Consider the following 22,373-nt stretch of genomic DNA (forward strand, 5'->3'; position numbering starts at 1 on the left):
CCAGGTGTTGCATGTCTTCTCAATATTTAGAAATGTCATTGCATTGGAAATCACACAAGTATTACAAATGAGAGACTTTTTTGCAACGTAGGATCATTAGAAAAAATGCACCTTTGGGGTAACTTCTGCCAAATATTTAGTTGCTTCCTGCACGTTTTGTGACACTTAAAAGTGAAATGCCCAGCGAGTGGTGCTGAAAAACTGTTCAGTTTTGTCTGAAACAGATTGCAAGTATCTGGAAGTGTTTTATTACATTAGTTTTTGTACATTTCGTGGCAGTTTGGAAATTATATGTTTGTTGAGATGCACTAAAAGGTTAATGCTGTATCACTTTATACAATTATTTGTGTGCTACAAAGCAAGTTTACTATGTTAGAAAAGCCATGCATATGGAGCTGGTTGAGATGCAAATGTAAAATGTGTTGGTTTACAAATCATGCACTATGGTAAAAGGGTTTTGAGGTCATTATATAGTATTGTTATTATTTCATATAGGAACCGTGCAAAAATAAGCCTTTATTAATCAATAATCTTCTGCTGTGATCATTATTAGACTGAAAAGGCATAAAAGTTAATGGTGATTTTTCCTACCAGTAGTGTTCATTTAATCTGGAATACGCAGTGAATTATACGTTTTTCCAATGAACCTTTGTTGCATTTTTGCAATTACCCACAGATGAAGTTGTTTTCATGGACACAAATGAATCATTTGGTGCTAAATTGGATTGTTAGCTGTGATTTACCGTTGAATATCTTCTTATCTAAGAAGGAAATTTTCTTTATTTTAGGTTTGAGAGCTTGGACCAAGAGATGAACAGCCTTATGGGAAGGATTCTAGACGTTAATCAGATTGTCCAGCAGCTTTTAGACAGCGGTCATCCCAGTTCCACTGAAGTCAGGGGCTGTCAAGATCACTTGAACAGCAGGTAACGCCACATCATTAATACAGTTTGTATTACATATAACATTATCTAGCATATTTAATGGCAAAAACCAACAGGAAGTAAAAATTCCCTTCAAAAACTTTTCAAAATAAATCTACATTGAGCTCTGTGGTTGTTAATTGATATTAGTCAGAGGTGGGTAGTAACGAGTTACATTTACTTCGTTACATTTACTTGAGTAATTTTTTGGGGTAACGAATACTTTTCGGAGTATATTTAAAGATGGGTACTTTATACTCTTACTTGAGTAAATTTTGGGGGAAAAATCTGTACTTTTACTTCGTTACTGTGGGCGACGCTCCTCTCGTTACTTTATCTTAATGCAATAAATGTTATAAATGCTTCAGTTTATTCCAAACGCGCCGTCTACTTTTCTCTGGACAATGAGCGATGCCCATTCGCGAATGATTCATTCTTTTGAGTCAATTCTGTTCAAAGGCTTGATCAAACCAATTGGCAAACGAGTGAATTGGTTCATGAATCAGTTTGAATGAGTCGTTCAGTTCCCTGCCGCACGCGCTGAGCGTCTGAAGTGGTTCACTCGGAGTTGTAATGTTTAAGAACAGAAAGAGCGTTGAAAACGTGGCTATGGAACTGCACTGAATTGAAATCTGCAAAGGTTATTATTTGCTAGCGATGGAGATCCTTATTAGATGAACACCGCGTGTGCTGTCTACTGTTTAACAGGTAATAACTTGGGCTACATTCGATTACAGTACACGATACCACTGTGACATTAGTTTGTTGTACGTGTGTGGCTTATAACAGAGGGGAGTCAAGTTGAATGCAGCTTCCAAAAGACAAAAAATAGCCGATTAAGATTTTATTAATTTTAATACAATCACACTGGTGCAAGTACGTTCAGCGAGTCATATTATCAGCTGCTAAATTCAGATCTGTGATCGCTTGCTGGCGCTGAGCCAGAGATAGATGTGTTTTTACAGCGCTGCGCATTATAACCAATCACACATGATTCTTTTGAGCTTATTAAAGCATTGGCCAATCAAAGGTGTTCCGATGAGTCATCGCTAAAATGCCGGTGCTTCCTTCACTCGCTCGCTGACTGAATACCTCTTTCTGGCGAATTCTCTCGCAGGAACAACAAAGTGCAGATGTGTGTACGAATCTTTAATTAAGATATTGATTTCACAGTGTTAACAGTTTCAGTGATTTTAATGGGAGTTTCTGAGAGTGATTGAAATCTAGACTGTCAGTGAAAATTATCTTTAATAATGTAAATGTTATTTGCTCTCTTTCTGAACAATGAAAGATTAGTAGCAATATTTATATCACATTAACTTTCAATGTTAAATTCACATTTAATATAAAGTCAGTCGTATTAAAAATATGTTATGGCATGACACCTATATCTGTTACTTAAGTAAACAGACAGGGTTTTATAATAAATTACATAAATTGGAGTAAAGGCTGATGAAATATATACATTTATACATGCACACATACATTACATACATGTTATCTATATATCTAAATAAAAATAGGCTCAGTATATATGACCTAAAGTAACTAGTAACTAACTACTTGAGTAGATTTTTTATCCGATACTCTTTTACTCTTACTCAAGTAACTATTCAAGACTAGTACTTTTACTTTTACTTGAGTAAATATTTCTAGAAGTACTTTTACTTTTACTTGAGTACAGTTTTTGGGTACTCTACCCACCTCTGATATTAGTATATGCTTCCATTGATTAGCATAATTTGAACTTAATCAACACATCGATATCTATATTATAGATAGATAGATAGATAGATAGATAGATAGATAGATAGATAGATAGATAGATAGATAGATAGATAGATAGATACTGATACTGCTTGCCGATACCAATACTTATCGATACTATTTGGTGCAAAAAGATATGAAGTTGTTGAAAATTTCAAGTAATTTTATAACTGCTGAACTTTAGCAACTGTATTAATGTTCTTCAGTCAAGAGAAGTTTTTTTTCTCTTTGTGTTTTATTTTATTAACAATAAAGGAATAGTTCACCCAAAAATGTCTCAAGTTGTTTTGAACCTGAATGAGTTTCTTCTTCTGTTGAATATAATAAGTTATTTTGAAGAATGTGGGAAACTAAACAGTTGCTGGTCCCCAGTGACTTTCATATTTTTTTCCTACTATTAAAGTCAGAGGGTGAGGAGAGGGTGTTTTTTCCTACTATTAAAGGAGAGGGTGTTTTCTGGCGCGGGCTGTCCACAGGCTGCGCACCAGACTAACCCCACATCATGGCATGTTACATTTTTTAAATAAAAATAGAAAAAAAAAATTATCGCAGCCAGAAAAAATTATCAAGCTCATTTTTTTTACCGTGTGATTAAGGTAAAAAAAAAAAAAGATATGAATACAAATTCATGTATTCAGGCCTAATACAAATTAATACATGTTTGGTACAACACAAATGAGTAAATAATGACAGAATTTAAATTTTTGGGTGAACTATCCTTTTAATGACAAACTGCAGTATGTTTAGTACTGTCCCTTTAAGAGATGCACACACCCATTTCTCTCTTGCCTGTTAACTTTCACTTTATACATAATTAACTGTGTTTATATGTAAACCTTGTGTGTTTTTGACAGAATTAGCACAATCAGAGAATAACTAATATAACTAAATAATCAGGTGCTGTTTGACCAGCATTTTAGTGTTTGGATGCTTCGGCTGAACGCGCTCTGAATAAGCACATGTTAGAAGAGCACGCAAATAAAACGTTTCACCGGCAGGGCCTTAAATCACATGCAAATGATGTACTTTTTTTGATCGCAAATAAGTGCAGTGTCTTGTGAGTGTAACTCTACCGCTGACATTTGATGTTAATGTGCCTCGCGATTTGTAGTTGGAGCTAGAGCCGTGAGACATAATACAACGCATTGTTTGAGGTAGATGTTGTGTTTTGTTAGTAAATGTTATTATATTACTTGTGTTGCCTCCTTTGTTCACAATTACACTACTGCATATTTTGCATCTGATGCTGGAGTCGCTTAGTTTTGTAATGTGAACCCACACTTTTGAATGTTTCACTCTTGCCGCGATGACTGACTGCACACACACACACACACACACAGCACATATTTCAGTGAGGGGAAATGAAAAGCAGCAGCTTCTAATTCGCCTATAACATTGAAGTATACAGAGATAAAACAACAAAATTGATAACAGTATCATTTGTCCTGAAGCTTATCGGTACTCCGGTATTGACCTAATTACATACCGGTACATACCCATGTCTATACATAATGCCATGAGATTAATGGGGTTTAAATGGGTATTACAAGGATAGTTCTCCCAAGAATGAAAATGTTGTCATCACATGCCCACCCTCATGTTGTTTCATACCTGTGTACCGATAAAAACACATGTGACAAAATATATGAGACAAAAACTCAATCAGGGGCCTTTTTTGCCCCTGTATCTTAAATTTTAGCAGTGTATAACTGCATTATATAGGCCACATCAAGAATTGAGTTGTTGCCCTGCAAAATTTGAATGCTGTCTGTAATATTTTTTTAGATTTAGAAAATCATTAGTTAACATATAACCAACCGTAACCAAGGCTGCTGAAAAGTGGGCGGACACTGTTGTGCTCCAACCAAAACAGCATTATTTATTTATTGATTTATTAATGCAAATTAATTATCAAAAATCATGATTTTCTGTTCAAGTATCTCTGGCTAATTGTTCTTTTTTATCATAAATTGATAATTTTAGTGATAATAGCATGTTAGTCTTTCATTACCCTGATATGTAGTTGTTTTCAGGTGAAGTCATTTGTGGTTTAATTGAAAAGGGTTTCATTCAGAAAAGCCTGCACATTTTTGATGCTGCTGTTGTTCATCACTTTTAACACATGGCTCTACGTGGATGTATTTAGAAAATGGGCTACTGCTTTCACAAGCTTTCACTGAAACTGGCAAGCTGTGACGTATGTGTGAAAAACTCCAGTGATCCGTTTTAGACCAAGCTTGGCATAAATAGCCTCTCTCAGCTTGCTGCCATCTGCTGTGGCTGCCACATACAGCACACGCCTGACCCAAAACAGAGCACTATGGGCACATTCACAGCTATTATGTTCTTCAATATTTCATGCCACAGTGTATTTATAAGAATGTTTCATTTACAATGCAAGATATAACATACCCAATTTATAAGGCACAGTAACATACAAAAAAAGGAGCAAGATTTGAAATGGAACTTTAACAAAGACACGATTGTTTAAAGTGTCTTTTAAATTCCCAAAATGTCAGAAATCAAGAAAATCTAAGAAAATTGCTTTCTTTTTGCACATCACAGGTGGAACCGCATTGTGGAGCTGGTCGAGCAGAAGAAAGATCACCTGGACTCAATCCTGCGCATCCAGAACTACTTACTGGAATGCACAGAGATCAAGTCCCAGATACAGGACAAGCGGAAAGCCATAGATGCCACGCAGTATGTGGGCAGTGACCTGGGCAGCGTGCTGGCACTGCAGCGCCGTCTCTCCACCATGGAGGGAGCTCTGGTGGTTCTTGAGCCCAAGCTCCTTCACCTTCAGGAGGAAGCGGAGGAGCTCGCCACATCCCATCCAGACAAGGCCGTAGACATCCTGGTTCCCTTTGAGGGGATCAGCGTGGAGTGGGAAGAGCTAAAGCGTACATTACAAGGCTGTGAGGACTCTTTAACTGTCGCTGGCCGTTTACAACAGTTCATTCAAGACTTGGATTCATTCCTCACCTGGTTAGTGCAAACCCAGACAGCTGCTGCTTCGGATGAGCTTCCCAATGCTTTAGAGGATGCAGAACGGCTGATAAACCAACACGCCGCACTCAAGGAGGAGATCGGAAGGTACGAAGAGGACTATGAGCGTCTCCAGGCTGTGAATGAGCTCTTGGAGACAGAGGAAGCGCCGTTGCCTCATGGAGCTCTGCAGCAGTGGCTGCACAAGCTGGACGTGGGCTGGAACAAACTGCTGGAGATGTGGGAGAGCAGGAGGGAGGTGCTGGTGCAAGCTCACATCTTCCATCTCTTCCTGAGGGATGTCAAGCAGGCCGAGGCTTTCCTCAATAACCAGGTGAAGCCCCTCACACCTCTTTGTGTCATTTGCACAATTCAGTTTTGAAAGATATTTCTGATTCCTAAATGTTATTGCACAGAGGTTTCTCTTTCATAGTTGATGAATCTTAAAGGAGATCTCACTCATTTATGATTTAGAACTTAAATGTAGTTATATTCACGTCATAGTTCATCCGAAAATGAAAATTTTGCCATCATTTACTCAACCTCGTGCATTAAAAGTCAATGTGGTCCGATGTTGTTTGGACCGCAAAATTCTTCAAAATGTCTTATTTTGTGTTTCACAGAAAAAAGAAAGTTGTACAGGTTTGGAATGACATGAGGCTGAGTAAATGATGACAGAATTTTCATTTTGGGTAAACTATTCCTTTAATTTTACTACCAGTCAAAAGGTGCGTGTGTGAGTCTTTGAAAAAAAAATTTTTTTTCATTGAGGCTGCATTTATTGGATCAAAAATACAGTAAAATAATACAGTAGCAATATTGTGAAACATTATTACAATTTAAAATTACTGTTTTCTATTTTAATATGTCTTAAAATGTAATTTATTCCTGTGAGTCAAAGTCTTCAGTGTCACATGGTTCTTCAGAAATCATTCCAATGTGCTGATTTGCTGCTCAAGGCGCATTTCTTAAAGGGGTCATGAACTGCCTTTTTATTATTTTGTACCATTCTCTGAGGTCTAATTATAAAGTTATCAAGATTTTTTACATAAAAAAAACATCATAATTTAGCAGTAATAGTCTATTTTCAGTCCGGTTTTGACTCCCTCCTGGGAATGCTCTGTTTGAATAGACGTGGCAGATTGTTGACTTGGGGGTCTCAAGCACGACATATTGTATGTATGTATATATGTAATATACATTTTGAAGAATTGACAACAAAGTAGTGTTGTCACGGTACCAAAATTTCAGTATTCGGTACCGATACCAGTGAAAATCCACGGTTCTCTGTACCAAAGCAAAACACAAAAATATGCTAATTAAAAAAAAAAAATTTTTTTAGCACTAAAAATAAAACCAATGCCATTCTTTATACTTATTTACAATTGTGTTTAAAGTTTTTCTACAAGTTATATAATTATGAAAAACAGTAAACAAGTTTCACCCAAATTTAATTTGTCTTTTAATTTATGAAATTTAAACACATTTTATTTTTGGTAAATTAAGGGGATTTGCTATTAAAATTAAAACATGGAAGAAATATTGTGATTTATTTATTTAAAAAATAAAGTTTTATAAATTTTGTCAACAGTAGTAGCAGTATCACATACATTTTACTAAATAATAGTAATATTTCTAGCACAATGCCTTTATGTAAAAATTAACTTTTAGGCCTAATGAATGCATATTTGTCATTTTAACTGAACTTAAGACTGGTGGTGATGCTTAAGATATATAAAAATAGTAATAGATCATATTAATTATTATTAAAAGATAATACTACTACTAATTCTACTATCATACTAATGTATATACAATGCACTATGAATTGATGAGCTGCTGGGTTCATGAATATTAATCACGTTGTCTGCGTTCGGTCAAACTGATTTGCTGAAATCAAAACAGGGACGGTACTAGATTAGCGCCAGCCAATGAAATTGCCATTTGCGCATTAGCTCCACCCACTACCGGAGAAACTGAAAAGTTCAGATCGCTTGATGGAGAGAGAACTCTGAAGCTCAGATGCTGAAATTAATGCAAGCGTCATGCGCTTCAGTCTATGTAGTAAACAAACCCGCACGTCTCTGCCATTCATTAATTCACACAGAGACGCGAGGAACATGGATTCATATTTCAAACAACTTTTGCGGCTTAACATTTACAGATACTGGTCCATATGGAGATTTGATTTGATTAATTTATGCTAACTTTGACAAATGCCATGACTGTCCATATTAAAATGTAAGTTTCATTTTCATGACTGGATTTTGAGATTCCGTCCTCGTTTTCTGCTTCGCGGAAATCATAGCGCTGAACCGGGTTTGAACAGGACCTCGGTACTACCGGTACTTAAAGAAACCTGGTACCGTCACATTTACATTTTTTTAGTACCGACTTGGTACCGAAGTACCGGGTCTTTTGACAACACTACAACAAAGCAGACTTGAATTGACAAGCTGCGAGGCGCAATGGCCAAAGATTTCCATTTAGCATCATATTTACATAGAAAAGCTATTAAAAAAGCAGTGGAGCTTTGTAAACAGCTCAGAGTAATCATGTCAAGAACAATATGATTGCCAGAACAAATTCCCGGGATTTTTTAAAAGTCCTTGAAAATCCTGGAATTTTATTTTGCAGTATTTGTTCAAACTCTGTTTAAGTTACCAATTCTTGGACCATTTTAATGTTTTTGTTGTTGTTATTTGAACTGAAATGTAGTTCCTTTTCAGTCTGTCACGTTGGACATTATGTCAGAAAGAGACTGACGAATGGGGTCTCGCCCGAGAGCCCAATAGCCTTCAAGTGGTAACAAAATAAAAGCACATCTCCTGCTGGTTTCTTCGGAGTGTTTACAAAGCAAGTCAACTGGTGTTGGTTGTTGGCAGCGGTTCGTCTAGAGCTTCCTGCTTTCAGCTCCTGCATTCCCATGAGCGCTTTAGCACCCCTGAAAGAGCTACTAAAAGACTTTGGGTTGTGTTTGTTTCTTTTTAAAGATGTCATTCCGCCACCTGTGTGTTTCAGGGAGCGGTCGATAAATGGCTCCTCGTGACGGCCACGATCGCTGTGTCACATGTCTGGGCTTTCAGCACACGGAGACTGCGTTCGTGGATGATTCATGTTCTCATTGCGGGGACATGACCATCTCTGCGTTAAGATCGAGACTTGATTACCTTAAAAGGTATAGAGTCCCCTCTGCCACACCCTGTTCTAGCCCCTCTTCTCGTAAAAGGGCTACTTCGGCTGGTTGTCAGGGTGATCTGAGGGTAACCGTGTGGGCTTCCCCAATGAGCCAGCCTCCTCGGGCCACACCCCCCTCACAAACGCCGCATCCGGTTGAGTTTCCGGATGAGTTTGCTGGACCGTCACAGGTTTCTGATATCTCATTCGGAGCTCAGGAGGAAGACCAGGTGTCGATCGCCGCATCAAAGGTGGGCTTGAGTCCTCAGGAGATGACGATTCGGCTGCGTTGCCTCCCTCGGGAATGCCACCGTTGCCCAAGTCTGATCCCGAGCTGACGGCCATGCTTTCCCGGGCAGCTGAGAGCATCGGGCTTGAGTGGAATCCTCCACCCTGTCATGAGCGCTCGAAGCTGGATGATTGGTTCCTGGGGGCTGCTCTGGTTCCTTTCTTCCTGGAGGTGCACCAGGAAGTGACCAGTTCATGGAAGGCACATATAACTGCCCGAAACCATTCTGGTGCTTCCTTCGCCTACACTGGCCTCAATGGCGGAGCATCCAAGGGGTTTGCTGGGATTCCCTTCAGTGGAGTATTCTGTTGCAATGCAATTGTGTCCTCAGAGCACCTCCGCTTGGCGTGGTTGCCCAAGCTTCCCTCCAAGGCCTATAAATTCTCATCCATGCTTGTGGCCAAGGCTTACAGAGCTGCAGGTCAGAACACTTCTGCCCTGCATGCCATGGTCACCCTTCAGGTCTACCAGGCCAAGGTGCTGATCTGCACGGGGGAACTGATGACCCAGGGGTTTTGCAGGAGGCACACACTGCTACCGACCTTGCTTTTCGGGTGACGAAGGTTACTGCACGCTCCTTGGGTCAGGTGATGTTCACTTTGGTGGTTCAGGAGTGTCACCTATGGCTAAACCTGGCAGACATGAGGGAGTCTGATCAGACTCGTCTCGATTTTTGGAACCTACATGTGTGGGTTCTGGACTGGTCATGGAAGGTTTAGGTATCTTGCCACCTCAGCTGGTATCTACCACCACTTCGGCTAGAGCCTTGTCTACCAGACACGCCTATGCTTTGAAGTGGAACATCTTTAACACTTGTTGTTCTTCACATCGTGAAGAACCCTGGAAATGCCCGATCGGGACAGTGCTTTCCTTTCTTCAGGAAGAGTTGGAACAAAGGATGTCTCCTTCCACCTTGAAGGTCTATGTGGCCGCCATGTCGGCTCACCATGACCCTGTTGATGGGAAGCATGATCTGGTCATCAGGTTCCTGAGAGGGGCCAGGAGGCTCAATCCACCTCGCCCTCATCAAGTTCCCTCTTGGGACCTTGCAGTGCTTCTATCTGCACTGCAGAGGGCTCCCTTTGAACCCTTGCTCTCAGTAGAGCTAAAGTTTATATCATTGAAAACTGCACTCCTGACGGCTTTGGCTTTGGTTAAGAGGGTCGGGGACCTGCAGGCCTTTTCAGTTGATGAAGCCTGCCTGGAATTCAGGCCGACCAACTCTCGTATTATCTTGAGACCCCAGCCTGGATACGTGGTCAAAGTTCCCACCACTCCTTTTAGAGATCAGGTGGTGAACTTGCAAGTGCTGCCCCCGGAGGAAGCAGACCCAGCCCTGGCGCTGCTCTGTCCAGTACGTGCGCTCCGCACTTACGTATACAGAACTCAGTGCCTCAGGACCTCAGACCAGCTCTTTGTTTGTTATGGAGGCCAGTAGAAGGGAAAGGCTGTCTCCAAGCAGAGGTTATGCCACTGGATAGTGGATGCTATTGTCCTGGCTTATCAGGCTCAAGACCTGCCATGTCCCCTAGTTATGAGAGCTCACTCAACTTGGAGTGTAGCTTTCTCCTGGGCGCTGGAGCATGGCGCCTCGCTAACAGACATCTGTAGAGCTGCAGGCTGGGCAACACACAATACATTTGCGAGATTTTATAATCTCCATGTAGAGCCGTGTCCTCCCTGGTACTCGCCCCTACGGGCCAGTAAGGACCTGCTCGGTGTCAATCCGCTTGCTGCTCCATTCCACTCCACTGACTGGATGCGTGCACTATTCCCCTCAGGTGAGTTCCTCAGTTCAGAACCCTGGGTTCATCCATCATTGTTGATGTTCAGCATCATGTGCCATGTGGCGTTTTGTAAGGGACCCCATTTGCCAGTCTCTTTCTGACGTAACGTCGAACGTGACCGACTGAAAGGGAACGTCTAGGTCACATATGTCACATTGCTGTTCCGCTGAACGGCCAGGTGACTGGGCTCGGCTCCTCAGCAAAGACTTGAATGTGAGTTGCTTGCACTGCTCGTTATATACCCACACAGCGGGGCGGAGCTCGCGATGCAAATCCCGCAGACCAAGGTACACCGTGTACCATTGGCTCGTTTGTTACCACTCGAAGGTGATTGGGCTCTCGGACGAGACCCCATTTGTCAGTCTCTTTCTGACATATCGTCTCCGTTCCCTCCATCAGGGTTACATATGTAACCTAGACGTTTTCTGTAGTAAACGTTTTTTGTATATTTCCTATTTTATATTAATTTCCTAGTTTTTAATTTACCAGTATTTATTTTGAACAAAACAATTTTAGAAAGATATAGATTGTAGGTCATCTTGTAACCTGTCAAGGACAAAGCTAACTAACAAAAAATGATATCAAAAGCATCCTAAATGTTACATGTGTTTGCAACATATTGTAGTATTTAGGGCTGCACAATTCATCTAAATTAAATAGCAAAGACAATAAAATAGATATTAGGCAGAAGCTGTGATTGTCATGTGTATCTTTCAGTGAAGCACAGTTCTGTGATCAGCAATAAATCCCCATCCAAAGACCAGAGGCTGCTCTCGTGCTGAAAATCCAAATATGCCCGGAAGAAGAAATCCAGGAAATTCCTATCGCTGCAGCTAAATAAACAGAATGTTTAACTGCTTTCATTGATTCAACGTGAATAATAAACACATTACTATGGCAATTTATGGTTTATCTGAGTTATTTTTATTATAATTTTCGTTCATAATAAAGTATATCTATACCGAAATGCTACTCGCCATAGACTGCCCTACTTAGAATACAATAAAATATTGTGTGCCTTAATTATTCTGTTTAAGAAGCCACATCATCTTACAGAAGGATTTATTACACTTGACTGACGTTATGAAGTGAGTTTGGAGTAAAAACATGTTATTAATGTGCTATTTTCACGTGCTTTCAGATGGAGCAGCATTTACTACACAGAGCCGTAGTTAACTGAGAAGATACGCAAACAGCTGTCATTATCGCAAATGATTTTGTCTATTTCATAATCCTATGATTATATCATCTATGATTATGAACGTGATTTTGGATAGCTTGTCAGAGAACTATGGCTCTGTGTAGTAAATGCTGCTCCACCTGAAAGCAGGTGATGGAAATTTACTGCTAATCACAGAACCTGCTTTAGTAACAAAATGACCATGACAACCGCAATTAATCACGTTCTATTAATCGTGCAGCCCTAAAAGCAATGTAAACCCTGTGGATGGAAGACTGTGTTTTTCCACAACTTGGCACTAGACACAGCATCGTTATCATTAGGTTTATGTGCAGACTTGTGTTTGCATCTCTCGTTATTTACCCACTATTACATCATTAAGTGGCACATTGTCATTTTGACAGATTGGCTTCAGTATAAACTGATTTTAGACTTATGAGAAAGTTTTGAGTTCTGAAAATAATAGGATGTTTTTATAGTACAATGAGCTCTTATTTTGTTAAAAGATCAAGAGAATTTTGATTTCTCAGTTCATGAGCCCTTTAATAATACTATAAACGTTAAAACCAGTAGTGCTGCTTAAACTTTGTAATAATTGTAACAATATTGCATAATATGACCATTTTACTGTATTTGTGATCAAATAAATGCAACCTTGGTGACCATAAGAGAATTAAAAAAAATTATTTCAAACTTTTTATATTAAACAAATTGCTAGAAAAGTCTCAAATGTTTCTCATAAAATCAATTGGTAATGATGAAATTAAGTTGTGAATGTAAGCATATTGAAATGTCTTACTTTTGACTGCAGACTTTGATATCTTGGCCAATCAGAGCACAGTTTGACATATTGTTGCGATCTCTTCTGAAACTGGGGTCAAATGACATTGGTTTCCATGTGCCACATGACTGATCACAAACATGGCAGTTTATAAATTATAATTCATGGCAGAATACTGCCGTGTGTTTAGTCCAAACCAGTTCACCCTCACAAATGAGGAAACCTTAAAAGTAAAAAGTAAAAAGATGAATGCAAATGAGAAAAAAAGTTAGTTTTCCTTTTGCTCTCCTTTAGATCTCGTTGCTGTCTAGGAGAAACAATTGAGATATTTAAGACACTTCATGTATGACTTTCCATTCTGTTTGAGAGCAGACCATTAGGAGACAAAAACTGATCTGACTGATCTTTTTCAGGTCACGTCTGTAAATGTCAGGAGCATCAGGGCATTTTAAGGTCATTGCTTAGTTCATATTCTGAGACATTTGCTGCTTTTATGTTGGGTCGTCCCTTCATAGTAATATCTTGCAGCAAAAATGCACTTTAAATGTCATAGAACATGCATTTCCTCAACCCTGTCTGGGTGTATGTTAGAAGCTGTGTCTTTTCTGGTTTGCTAAAAGCCCAGAGTCGCTTTCTTTTGCCTGAGGGAACATAATAAGAATCTGCATTGCCATCGAGTGTGAACTGGTTTGCACTAAAACACATGGCAGTGGCATTCAAAAGCCACTATTCCTTAAGTTTGTTTGAACTTCACTTTTCTAAATGGGAACATTTACTAAACAGTTGACAATTATGTTTTTATTATTTTGCTTCCATCATTTAATACATGTTTGCAAGAAAAATGAATTTAAGTAGACTGTTTTTATTTGCATCTTCAATCTGTAGAACTGACCGAGTTAGAAAACATTTGTGGAATCGTCACAGAAGAATATGTGAGCATTGATATTGTTTCTAAGTGTTTATTATTGCAGTAACACCAACAGCTTGCCATTTGCCCTGATTATGGATTTGCTTTTAGTGTAATTGATCTGGACACATTTTAGATGCTTTCTGTATGCAGTATTTCACCCTGTCTTTCTCTCCTCTCCTCAGGAGTCAGCGCTGGCCCATGTGGAGCTTCCCACCACAGTGGAGACGGTGGAGGCAGCCATCAAAAAGCACAAGGACTTTACCACCACCATGGAGATAAACCTGCACCGCATTAAAGCTGTCATAGAGGCGGGAGAGAGCCTCATCAGTCAGCACAATATCTATTCAGAGCGCATCAGAGAAAGAGTGGATCTACTCGCTAACAGGTCAAAACCAAAACACTTATAATTACATTTATGCCATATAGAGCTGGTTGGTATGGTAGCCTGTTTCTGCCACTAAATAGAAAACAAAAAAAGTTAATTGTTAACAAATTAACAAAAAAAGTTCACCTTTTATCTAAAAATTCTTTAAAAATATTTTTTGCAATTGCATCTTGTAATTCAGATTAGATTTTCTCAGAATTGCATGATATAAACTCATAATTGTGAAAAAATAAAAAGTGAACTCGCAATTTAAAATATTTTCTTGCAAATCTGTCTCAGAATTGTCAGATGAACTTGCAATTGGACTTTATAATTCACAATTGCGAGTTTATATCACAATTCTGAGAGAAGCAATTGCGAGATATAAAATTCACAATTCTGAGTAAAAAGTCACAATTCTGAGAACAAAATCACAGTCTTTAGATATAAACTCACAATGCTGACTTTTTATTTCATAATTGCTACTTTATTTCTCATAATTGCAAGAAAAAAAGTCAAAATTGTGAGATCATTAGTCGCAGATAACTTTTTTATTTTCTATTCATTGGCGCAAATGGGCTTCCATAGGTTGGTTCTCAGGAAATGGTTATTTGTGCCTGAAACTTTAATTTTAATTTGTTATAGCTTTACATATTGTAACAAATAGAAGTTGTTTGTATTAAGTTGTATTAACGTGGGCTGATTAGAGCTAAGCTAGACTTGTATTAATCTAATGGCTAGCAGGGTGCTAGCATCTATACGTCACGTATTACTTTCGCTGGCGGGCAGAGCGAGCACCCGGGTCCCATACACCGCACGACCGTGAGTGTCTCTGTGAGCAGAGTTATTAACAAACCAGCCAACAGGAAGCATTATTGTCTGTTACTCTTTAATTTTGAACTCAATTTTCAAACTTACTAGTGATGTGTCGTTCGTGAACGAATCGTTCTTTTTGAACGAATCTTTTAGGTGAACGAATCGTTCTCGTTCACGTAATCCACTGACTCGTACTTCTCGTTCAGTGAAGTTCCTCCCTTCACAGCAGCGCGGCGCTATAAGCAGCGCATGCGCAGCTCAGTGAACCGGGTAACAACCATTTCATCCTGTCAAAGAATTACTCAACCTCGAGCCAATAGCCTTCGAGTATGAGATGTGACAGGGTATGTGATTTGTTGAATGTAGTGAACGAATACGCCCTTAATGAACGAGTTTCATATGAGTCTGAACTAGATCTGGAGATCTTATCGTTCGTTAACGAAATGACTGAACTGGTACCCATGTCGTTCGTGAATGAGTTGAATGAGCTGATACATGTCGTTCGTGAATGAAATGACTGAACTGATACACATGTCGTTCGTGAATGAGTTGAATGAGCTGATACATGTCGTGCGTGAATGAAATGAACTGGCACATAGCTTATCTCGTTCGTGAATGAAATGAATGAGAGTAAACCGGGTTAGTCTGCCATTTAGCATGTCAATCTCGCAAAAATGCAAAGCGCAGTTAAGTACTGTACTGTGCACATACGCTTGTTTTGATATTTAGCAACTCCACGTTTAATCCCCGATTTATGAATGTGAATATATAATATACAAACTGTCTGACCAAACAATTAAAATGCTAATTAGGCAAGAAAACCTTGTGCTTTGTTCATCTGAAAAACTTAATTAGACTTTACATATTGAATGTGATTATACACACATTTTAATACAGCCAGATCAGTTTTTGTAACAAGTTAATACGTTCGTTGACCTAAGACAACACATAATACACTTTTTTTTTGCCATCTGCTGGCTTATTTTGTGTAATACGAAGAAATGGTCACTGAACAAATCAGTGAACGATTCTGAATGAATCATTTTGGTGAACGAACTGAAAATGAATGAATCTCTAAAAAGAATCGTAATTTCCACCACTAAAACTTACACAGGCAAGGCCATATCTCAAGTCACTCCTCTACACATCTCTCTCCATGAGGGTGACAGTCACCCTTTTATATAACATGGCAGTAATGGCGCGTTTCCACCGAGTGGTATGGTACGGTACGGGTCGGGTCTGTTAACCATGATTTGGCTAGCGTTTCCACCGCCAACAGTACCGCCAACAGTACCCTTACTTGATAGGCGTGGTGTATTCCAGAAAGTAGTGATAACGTCACTTGATAGGAGTAATTTAAAAATGGCGCCTCGTGTGTTGTGTCTTTCCCCTTGCGGCACGCGCAAATGACGATTCTCTGTCAACCAATCAACGTTCTGCAGTGAGTCTAGCTCCACCCTTTAGTACCGTTCCACTGTGCTAGGTACCCCAACGGAAGGGTACCCAAAAAGTGGTACGGTACGGTTCGGCTTTTTGGTAACATTCTCAACTTTTGGCAGTGGAAACGCAAATAAAAGGGTACCGACCCGACCCGTACCGTACCGTACCACTCGGTGGAAACGCGCCATAAATGAACCCAAATCAACTCAAATTAACTTGGACATGAACACATAAATTTACTAACACAAAAACTCAACCATCTTGCTTAAATAACCCATAATTGAACGCTAAACAAATACCCATAATGCACCTGGCTGCCAGTGCTGACTTCCGGGTCATTACAATATAAAATCATATTTTTATCACATTAGTGGTCAACAAATATGTATGTAACATTTTTAAATGAAGATTCTTGAACTATTAACCCGGATCCCTAAAGTATGGTTGCAGCCTTGCAAAGTAACAGTAGTAGTTGTTTAGTTAAAAGTAGGGTTGGGCAGTATGATTGTATATATTGTTACCGCAAAACAAAGTATCGATCGTTAGAGATTTTGCTATTTCGTGTATTTTGTGGTATGCAAATATATCCCCATAACCCAGTACTGCTTAAACGTTATATTCACCTTTAAATGCTATGGAAAATAAAGAGTTGGACGCACTTGGTAAAGTTATTGAGCGCAATAAGCTGTGAAAAAGAACTCAATGCAGTGCTTTTTTGTGCGCCCTGTTATAAATCACGCTTTTTAATTAAAACAAATATTTCTTAATATTTCATGATATTTCTATTTTAAAAGATGTCAGCCCTCCTGCGCTTAAGTGTTTTGGGGATAAAAAGCCCTTGTGATTGTATTGAAAGTACACTTGTAGTGTACTTCAAAGCTATCAAACATGTTTTTAATAAATTGTACTTGCAAATAATGTAATAGTAATCAGATAAAAGGCCACTTAAGTGCACTTCAAATAAACGTACTATAAGAGAAAATTACTGTAAAGCATAATTTATTATAAATTCTTGTCAGTATATACAGCAGCACACTTTGACAATTAATTATGAAATTACAAAAATATCCCACTTAAGTGGGTCAAAAAAGCACTCAAAATTCCAACTAATTGCATTTAATATAAATGTAATACTCTTTATAAAAGTATGCTGAAGTGTGCTTTCTTTTGCACAAGAGGTTGCAGAGCTAAAAAATACAAATATGGCTATTAAGGTAATCATATAGACAAGCAAAGCATATTTTAATTTCAGTTAATGTCTGATAACTTTTTTGTTTGTTTAACCTATCTAACCTAAATTAGCACTTTTAAATTAAATAAAATGGTTATAAGTGGAAAAATTGGTGAATCTTTTAATGAAAAACAAACTTGTATTTTGCATCACATAAGAACATTGCTCTTTGACTTTATCAAATAAGATGACTAAGCTTAGAATCCTGTTTTATTATATCCATAGTATTTCAGAAATGATGTAGAAATTGCTTGAAAATGACCTAGCTATTTGTTAAACTGTATTGTGTTCAGTTGTTCGTTAATTCTTCTTTATAGCAAAACCTCTATTCTGTCATCAAGTAGCATTGGTAATAAAATGTCCTTCTAATGCGACCTACCATCTGACAATCTGTATCTGCCCCCCATTTCACTGTGGTATAGAATGTGCAGCTGCTCCTATAGACACACTGAATTTAAAATGTTTTTTTTTTTTTTTTTTCATCAAGACGTAACAAAGAAACTCGCTGAGAATCCACGGTCACTGATCTGAATGCAATCTCAGTGAGGAGCGTGAAATTGGATTTGTATATGGAATCTGTAATGGCCCAGTCCACCTTCTGTTTTAAACGGAGACTCCGCTTTGAAACAATGTTACAAATAATTAGTAAGAGTTTAATCACAAATAATAAATGAGTTTCTGATTGTTTCTGTTTCTATGTGCGTCTCGCAGAGGGAACAAAAACCGTGAACACGCTCAGCAGTGGCTTCGTAAGCTCAATGACCAGTGGGAGCACCAGAGGTTTCTACAAGACTGCCATGAGGTAAGATGAGTGCCAACTGAGCACAAACAATAAAATCTGTGTCATGCTTTGTCTTGTACGAGAGATGATTTTTATTTTTAACCTAAAGATGTCTGTCCCCTGTAAGTAAATCTGTGCATCAGTTAAGTGTGGAGAGCAGTGCAGGATATTGAAGTAAATGTTTGGACATAAGCTCACGCTTGTTTCTCCTCTTCTTTGTAACTTGCATTCTAAAAAGGATTTCTTACATGTAGCAAAATTACAATAAATTACTCTTACAGAGTGTCCTGACCAGATGCAGTGCGATAAAGTAATAAGTGTTTTTCACAATAAGCTTCATTAAGCTTACGATTTTTTTTTTTTACCTTTAGAAATTTGTTTACCAAAAGTCATACTTTACATGTGGTATTTGGTATGTCTTGAAATGAGTGTCTGAACAGCTGAGCATTGTGGGTAAATGCTGAGTGAAAGCAGTTGTACAGTAGGACGCTCCCAGTGTGGCCCAAACCTGCAGGTTTATTTAGGCTTTGCTTATCTTCCTTTCTCATGCTCAATTATTTAGCAGGTCTCCTCATCACTTATTTAGTCGAGAGAGAGAGAACTTCAACAGGGTGTGTGTGTGTGTCTGTGTGTGTGTTTTCACTGCGGGGCTGAGGACAGATCTCTGCCTTCTCTAAGAGCTGTCAAACACGTGTGGAGACTGAGAACACAATGATCAGAGATGGCCCGAGTGCACTGATTCACTTTCTCTTATGCATTGTGTTTAGGAAATCAAATAGCAGAAATAAGTCCATTGCATGCAATGCCATATTGTTTATGAACAGCATAGTGTCTTTTTTCCATAATAACAGTATATGTCCTGAATGGAAAGTAGTATACAGTATATATAATGTGCAGACAGTAATTATAAAATATGTTTATGCAATGTGTGTATATACTGTATGCAAACTTTCTGTATGCGTGGAAGAGCTGAATAATCAATGGTTTGCTTAAATCTTATACAACAAGAGAGTACTGTACTGAATATTGTATCCCACAGTTCCCGTTTAATTTTTTTTATTAAAATGGTAAATAACTGTTTATATTCCGCATTCCCATCAGAATCAATACATTTGTGTTTTTTCTGACACAGTGTAAATATTAGTGTAAAGGAGCCCTGAAATATGTAACATTAACGAGACTTTTGATTTCTGAATAACATAACATACTACAGTTTGAAATGTTTATCTTTGCACAATACCGTAGTATCCTGCATTAAACAGTATGCTTTTGAACATTGAGTAAATGACAGATTTTGGTTAGGCTGGGAATAAATGCATACTGCAGGCTGTGCATCAATGCACTAAATATGACTTAAAAAAGATATCTGAAACAGAACATGTTATGTTACAGTGAACATTTTAAACAGGACTGCATTGTTGTCTTGTAACCAGACCTGCATTTTTATTTTTCAGGAAGTGGCATGTACAAATGAAAGTGTTTTGCATTTTTTATTCAGTTTTGTGTGACATCCCTTCGCAGTCCAAATGAATCAAGAACAAGATATACTTAAAAAAAAGTCACACATCAGAGCTGACATAAATTTTCGGTTTGTTTGTTTATTTTGATGTGGATAGTCAAACCGAGCTCATTGCATTTTGGGTTACAATACTCGTTTGTAGTGATATTATTTTTTATTAAATACATTTAATACATGTTTTTATTTTTCAGTGAAATATTACTATAGTATAGTAATATTTATTTTATTTAGAAGTAATAATAATAATTAATAATAATAATTTAAAGCCAAATAAAAAGGTAATTACAACATTTCAAACATTTAAAAGTTTACAAATTCTTTCTCCCACGTATTTTCTCAGAATTGCAAGAAATATTTAGTCATTTTTATTTTTACTTAGTAATTATATTAGTAGTAGTAGTAATAGTAGTAAACTTTATAATCTGGATAATTGCAGTTTGATTTGATTTGATTTTTTAGCAAATCATGCAGCCCTAGGGCATAGTGCCTACAGCAGTAGTAGTCAGTAGTATGACTGAATGCAATTATATTCACACCCTATGTTGCACTTTTTCTCCTTTGATTTCAGTTGTTGTTCCTTTCAGATGTTAACTGATCGGAAGTATCACATTATTGTCTTAGCTTTAATGTCTCTCTTGTGTTGGTGGTGGTGTAGTTAACCATCAGTTTTCTGGATAATTAATTCCCATGTCCCTGCATGGTCATTCACTCTTCCTTGGATCTAATGCTCTTTTCCACCCCAGGGTCTGTTTGAGGAATAACCATGATTTACCTAAATGGCTTTGTGGGTGAGAGCAGCGGGTGCCTCATGAGGGCAGAGGTCACTGTACAGTGTCATCTACCAGCTCAGCACACTTAAAAATAAAAGTTGTTTATTGACATGTTTGGTTCAGTGAAGACCCTCTTACATCCATAGAACCTTTCAGTTTCATATAGTGGAAAAAATATTGTTTAAATAATGTTTTCACACCAGGAAAAAATTATAGCAATTTGTTTTTATTGCAAATTTTCTGGCTTTTTTCCTTTCAGCGGCAAATTTAGAACCTTAACATCTCACAATTCTGACTTTTCCTCAGAATTAAAAGTGTTTATCTTATTGTTTTTTTTTTTTTTTTTTTACTGTGAGGTATAAACTCAGAATTGTGAGGTAAAAATTCACAATTTCCTCTTTTCAATCCTGTGGCTGATCATTAAAAGGTTCTTTTGGGAACAGAAAAGAGGGTTCTTCTACATCATTGTTGTGAAAACCCCTTTTGGCTCCTTTATTTTTAAGTGTGCATGTTTTAAACAGACAGACTTTTCCTTTATTTTTTGAACCTCTGCTCCTCTGTAACCTCCCTCCTCCTCATTCGTATTGGCTTTCCTGCCTGCTTAAAGAGCCTTGGTGTTGTCCTTGTGATGCTTGCAACTACATAGACCCCCCCCCCTCTCTCTTTCTCTCTCGATATGGTTCTGTCCCCCTCCCTCCTCGTCTCTCTCATTGTGGATGCTGCAGCGGGAGAAACTGGGTCTTTCAGCTCAGGCAGGAGAGGCTCCGCTGTATTGAGTCAAGCTTATATTACAAAACAGGAGGAGGAAAGGCAGCACGGACTGAAAGAAGACAATATGTATTTGTTTGAGATGCAAGACGCTGCAAACGGGGTGAAGCGTGTGTCCGGATCTCTCTGAGGAGGGGAGGGAAAAACAGTCCCCACATCCTCCCTCCCCCTCTCTCTCTCTCTCTCTCTCTGACCGTGGCAATTATCACCACTACTGGGCTCATTCCTCACCTCGCTGTAACTCAGTAGAGTCTCCGCTCGGGTTCCAGACTACTAATCTTTTGTATCTTTTTAGGGGATTTTCTTTGTTTTCTACTAAGATGCAAACTGCTGATGTTCACTGGATTTTATACAATCATTTAAGGATTTAGTTTGGTCCAAGAATAGTGCTCGCTGAGTTCTCTGCACATTGAATATTTCATCCAGCACTGTTTTTGGACTGATTGCGTGTGTTCTGGCCAGCGTTGGGTTTTGCTGCTCACCTGGGCTGCAGATGAACATGTGGATTTGGGATCTTGACTGACAGAACTTGATTCAGGTGGTAATTATAATATGACATAAAATATAAGTATACAATTAGTTTACAGATAACATACTCATCAACTTTTTCCAATTATTATATTGCAATTTTTTATATATTGCATTATGAATTATGTTCATGGATTTCTTGATGTTATTGTATGTGAAGTGTATGTTTAGGTACTGTTGATCATTTTCTGTTTTTAACTATTTTAATCAACTTGTAGTTTACCTAAATAGTCCTGCAGTGGCAAATACATTTTTTTTTTGTATAAATGTTAACTTATATTATACTTATAACTATATATTTATCACAAATAAGCACGCGTAATAATTCCAAAACAATGAGAAAGATGTTGTTTA

The 22,373-nt window shown here is 38.2% G+C and overlaps 1 protein-coding gene across 6 annotated transcripts in view; it reads left to right on the plus strand.

Moving 5' to 3' along the window:
* The window catches only part of LOC132155855 (spectrin beta chain, non-erythrocytic 4-like), an 80,997-nt gene that overhangs the window by 20,859 nt on the left and 37,765 nt on the right, over window positions 1-22,373 (plus strand). For 5 of the 6 annotated variants that reach the window (XR_009437355.1, XM_059564590.1, XM_059564591.1 and 2 more), the window contains exons 14-17: window positions 789-926; window positions 5,256-6,012; window positions 13,985-14,187; window positions 18,365-18,455. Coding sequence is in view for 4 of the 6 variants with exons in the window: in XM_059564590.1 (XP_059420573.1) it covers window positions 789-926; window positions 5,256-6,012; window positions 13,985-14,187; window positions 18,365-18,455 (1,189 nt within the window). In the remaining 2 variants the exon portion in view is untranslated. Of the gene's footprint in view, window positions 1-788; window positions 927-5,255; window positions 6,013-13,984; window positions 14,188-18,364; window positions 18,456-21,444; window positions 22,030-22,373 lie in introns of those variants that run through there. The other variant, XM_059564593.1, reaches the window with a different exon arrangement.

The sequence above is a fragment of the Carassius carassius genome, chromosome 13 (genome assembly GCF_963082965.1).
Source record: "Carassius carassius chromosome 13, fCarCar2.1, whole genome shotgun sequence".
NCBI lineage: Eukaryota > Metazoa > Chordata > Actinopteri > Cypriniformes > Cyprinidae > Carassius > Carassius carassius.